At 58.5% G+C, this 4590-nt stretch overlaps 1 protein-coding gene across 1 annotated transcript; it reads right to left on the bottom strand.

The window, feature by feature from the left end:
• Window positions 1-1886: 1886 nt before the first annotated feature.
• ZBTB12 (zinc finger and BTB domain containing 12) lies at window positions 1887-4239 on the bottom strand. The gene is made up of 2 exons (XM_011944755.1): window positions 4089-4239; window positions 1887-3579 (listed from the first exon to the last, which is right to left on the bottom strand). The coding sequence occupies exon 2, from the start codon at window positions 3557-3559 to the stop codon at window positions 2198-2200; it is 1362 nt and encodes a 453-aa protein (XP_011800145.1). The 5' UTR covers window positions 3560-3579; window positions 4089-4239; the 3' UTR covers window positions 1887-2197.
• Window positions 4240-4590: the final 351 nt, after the last annotated feature.

Consider the following 4590-nt stretch of genomic DNA (forward strand, 5'->3'; position numbering starts at 1 on the left):
GCCCCGGGTCACGTGGGCGAGGGAGGGAGGGCGAGGAGGAGCCTTAAAGGAGCCGCTACACGCTTTCTGGCCATTTTCCCCTGACAGCGGCTTCGGAGATGGCTGTGACTGTCCTAAGCTGGGAGCTGCAAGGGAGAATTCCTGTCATTCCTGGCCTCAGCTCTGCAGGGACCGAGGGCGAGGCACGCCTGGGCCCAGGTGTGGCGTCTCTGTCCCCATCTGGTTTTAGGTAACAAGCGGAGCTTCTGAACCTCCCGGCTCTCTGCAGCGGCTGTATTTCCTCTGGCCTGCTTGGGCTTTTCCCGCCTCTGGTTGCTTTTCTGCCTTTCTAGTTTTGGGGTTACCAGATAGAAGGCTCGGCCTCAGTTTTGGCCTCGCCTTTCTAACGAGCAAGAAGAGGGCGATAGGGACGCGGAGGACACCTTTGTTCTTGGCTGCTTCTAGCATATTGCTGCTTCTCCCCTGGAGCAGCGTGCCCTTTTGAAAACCTGTGGCTAAATGTCTCTTCTGTTTATATCAGGCGTGTTACACCTCCACACGCATTAGGGATCCAGGTAAGCCCAGCGGCCCGAACGTCATTACTGACTGGTGACACTGCAGTAAGTAAACCTTTTTTGCCGAACACTTCATAAGCACAGTCAGGTGCTCCGTGGGTCATAGCCTAGCGGACACTTTAAGTATAAATGATGTACACCAAGATAGACAACCTCGATAGCTGTATTTAGGGTACCATCCTTTTAGGTATTACGTTTTGGTCGAGTTAGAAAATATCTGTATGATTTCACACGCAGTATTTGACACAGGCAGGTGGGGCACCTGAGGCCAATTCAAGGCCTTCTGGGAACTGTAGTTCTCTTTGGTTAACTATGCCAGTGCTTTCTGGGAATTGTAGTTTTCCCTGAACCTTAATCCAAACTTAGCTTTTTTTTTTTTTTTTCCTGAAGACATGAACCATTTACCCCAGACAAAATATGACCAACACAGACTCCTGCTTACAATTTCCGTGGGCAGGTTGGCCACCTGTAGCTCATCCCTAGCACTGATCTAAGTCCCTCAAATAGAGTTCATGTGCATCCCCACGACTGCCATCACTTGTACCGTGAAGTACCTGGCTAAGTGTTGAGATTGCAGAACTGGTGGAAGGCTGGGGGCAGGGACTTGGGGGAGTCCCTGACCAGAGGAGCTCACTTGTCACACTTGTCTCCTATGTTTAGGGCTGGGCTCCTTCAGGCAAGGGACATGCATGAGTTGTGACCTCTAGGTATTAAGAATGCAGCATCACAGGGAGAGGCTGTCTAGGGCAGGATAGTCATGTACAGGCAGTTGCCAGAGTGTAAAGAAAAAAAAAGTTTTTTTTTTTTTGTTTTTTATTTTGTGGAAAACAAAAGCAGAAAAACTAAAACCCCAAACTCCAGAAAAAATCCTAAAAAATATGTTTTTTCTTAAAAAATACTGTATGTCTCTACTCCTCTCCCTCCCTCCCAACAGCCCTTCTTGTGTTCTTTCTTTTCTAAGTGCCCTACCCCCCCACCCCCATGACTATCCATTGTTCTTGCTATTGTACCACTTCCCAATATCTACCCAGGATGCGCACCCCATGTTCTCTTACCTGGCGTCTTACTTTGTTCTCCCTCAAATTTCAGCAAGCCTCATACTCGCAGTCCCATTTCCCCAGCATGCAAGAACTATCTCCCCCTTCCTTTTCTGGGACTCAATAATCTTTTCCCCTTACCACTCCCTCATCCCAGGTCTATTCTAAGCAGGAGCATGTCCTCCTGCCAGATTCCCTCCCTGTACCCACCCACCCACCCTTCTTATCTCGAGAAATGTCAGAACCTTTCCCTGGGCAGCCTTAGCCAGGAGTAAAACATTTTTGTCTTCCCTTGTTCTATAGGACCCTTTTCCCTCCCTCCACATACACATGCACCTCTAAGAGAAGGAAATCTTTCTCTGGGACCCCGTATTTCCCTGGCCTCCTCCAAGAACCCTGTCCCCAGCTCCAGCTTCTTGCACTCTGAAGAGCAACAGTCTTCTCTCCAAGGAATCATCTTCCCTCTCTCAGGATGTGTGCATCTGTTCAGCCTCCTACTCTTACCTTTCTGCCCCAGACCCCCCACCCCCCAATTCTCCTGGGCCAAAGAGCCCTTTTCCCACCCAGCCCAGGGACCCCAGCCTCCTGGCCTCCACGCCTGCGCGGCTAGCGGATGAGGACGTTGATCTCGGCCACACTGGCCTCCAGCACGTTCTCGGCCGTGGTCTTGCCGTGTTGCTCCTTGAGGTGCCGCCTAATGGCAGGCTTGTGGGCGAAGCGCACGTCGCAGTAGGAGCAGCGGTAGGGCCGCGCTCCCGAGTGCAGGTTGAGGTGGTCGTGCAGGGTGGACTTCTGTGTGAAGCACTTGCCGCAGATTCCGCACGAGTGTGACTTGACACCACGATGCACGTTCATGTGGCGGTTGAGGTTGCTGCTGTGGTTGAACTGCTTGCCACAGCGAGGGCACATGAAGATGAAGTGCTGCGCCCGCATGTGGAAGACCAGCTTCTCCACGCCCTGGAACACTTCCGGGCACTTGGTGCATTTGATGTTCTTTAAGGGGTTTCCACCCGAGAATCCCCCAGGCAGGGGTCCCCTGCTGCCCCCCGCCCCCCGGGCAGCCATGGCCACCGCTGCTGCTTCCACCAGGCCCGAGGTGGCCCCCACGCTGGCCCGGCCTCCAGGAATCAACAGCAGGCCCTCCCCTTCTGCGTCCTCAGACAGGCTATAGCAGGCCTTCACCACACCCTGTGGTGGGGCTACAGTGCTGGGGGGCACGCTGCTCTGGGCCAGCTCCCCAAGGTGGCCACCCACGGAGCCTCCAATGCCCAGACCCCCTCCCAGGCCTCCAGGGGGTTTGAGCCGGTGTGCCACCTCCAGGGCCGACTCCACCTTGACGATGCAGATGTCAGACACGTCCTCATCCTCATCCTCATCCTCTTCCTCCGCTTTCAGCTCCAAGTCCTCATCCAGTGGGAACTCCAGCTTCACTGGCCGCAGGAGTGGAGGGGGTAGAGGAGGTGGGGGTGGGGGCTTCGGGGCTGGCTTTGGGGTCCTGGCTGGAGGGAGGAGGGACTTGGTGGCGCTGACGCTGCTCACAAGGCTAGCCTCACTGACCCCATCCTCTTTGAGGCCTATTTTGGGCTCAATGAACTGGCTGAGAGCATTCCGGCATTTCTCCACCACGTGCTCCATCTGTAGGTAGGAGGCGGCTGTCAGGTAGTTGACGATGTCCCTAACAGCGAATTCCAGGGCGCCCGTGTAGCAGGAGAGGAGCAGGTCGGCCACGATGCGTGCACTGTGCATCAGGGAGACCTGCAACTCCGAGCTGGGGTTCAGCAGGAACTGGTCCCGCAGGAACGGTGAGCAGGCGGCCAAGATGACCTTGTGGCCTCGAAACTTGAGGCTGTCAGCCACAATGGTCACGTCGCAGAACCGCTCCTCTGCTCGGAGCTGGTTCATGTTCCGTAGCGTAGCGGCCTCGTGGCCAGGCAGCTGGAAGCGCAGGACTTCCACCCCAGAGGCCATTGTGGCGGGGGTGGGCAACCCTGGTTGGGAAGGAAACCGGTCAGAGACAAAGGTCTCTGGCTCTCCGAAGCCAAGGCTCCAGGACCCTCGCCCCCATTCTTGCCCAGCCCCCCGGCATCCGATCTCCCGGTCTTCAGATCTCTTCCTCAGTTTCCCCAACCCTGGGGAGGCGCTGTCCCTCTGAGAGGAGGGAGGCGTGGTTCTCGGGGGCGGGGCAGCGGCGTCCACACCCCCCCAGCCCAGCAGCCCGCTAGGATGGGGCGAGCCCGCGCGCCCACGGTGGAAGGACGGAGAAAAGGAGGGGCAGAGGCCTGGGGCTCTGGACGCCGAGGTGGCCCCGGTTGTAGACTCTTCTCACCCCGCCCCCTTTACCGGCTGCCTCATTCCTCCGCCCCCCCTTACACGTTTGCACGCGCTTTTCACGTCCTCCCCCCGCTGCCTGCACGCACCGTGCACGCCCTGCCCCCACGCTCAGAGCTCCGTGGCACGCCCCCCCAGCCCCACGACCCTGAGTGCACGCTCCTCTCACCTGGCCCGGTTCCGCGCGCTGTTTTTTTTATCCCCTATTTTCCCCACCCCCCCCGGGGCCGGCAGCGCCCCCCACACACGGGTAGGGCCTGGGCAGCGCGCAGGCGCGGGGGTGCACGGGGTGCGCGCGCGGGGCCGGCTCCGCGTGGGCGTAAGGGGGGAGGGGCGGGGGCGGCTCGTGCCGTGTGTTCCAGGCCCCGCGCGCGCGGCGGCGGCGTCGGCTAGGACTCGGGGAGGAGGAAGAGGGGAGGGAATTAAAGGAGCAGGATCCCCCCTTCCCGACCCCCCTTTCTTCACCAGCACCCCCACGCGGTTAAAGGGCCGGACGGCCTTGCCTCCTCTTTGGCCGGGATTATTTGTCCGCCAGAGCGGAAATACGTTCCACACCCCCCTCTTTCTCGCTCCCCCTCCTCTGTGCCTCCAGGCCCCGCGACCAGTCTGCGCGTGCGTGCCAAGTGCCGCGCGGAGGCCCGCTCACTCGGGCCCGCCCCCCAATCCCGGCT

This window comes from Colobus angolensis, unplaced genomic scaffold (assembly GCF_000951035.1).
Source record: "Colobus angolensis palliatus isolate OR3802 unplaced genomic scaffold, Cang.pa_1.0 Scaffold236, whole genome shotgun sequence".
NCBI classification, from domain to species: domain Eukaryota; kingdom Metazoa; phylum Chordata; class Mammalia; order Primates; family Cercopithecidae; genus Colobus; species Colobus angolensis.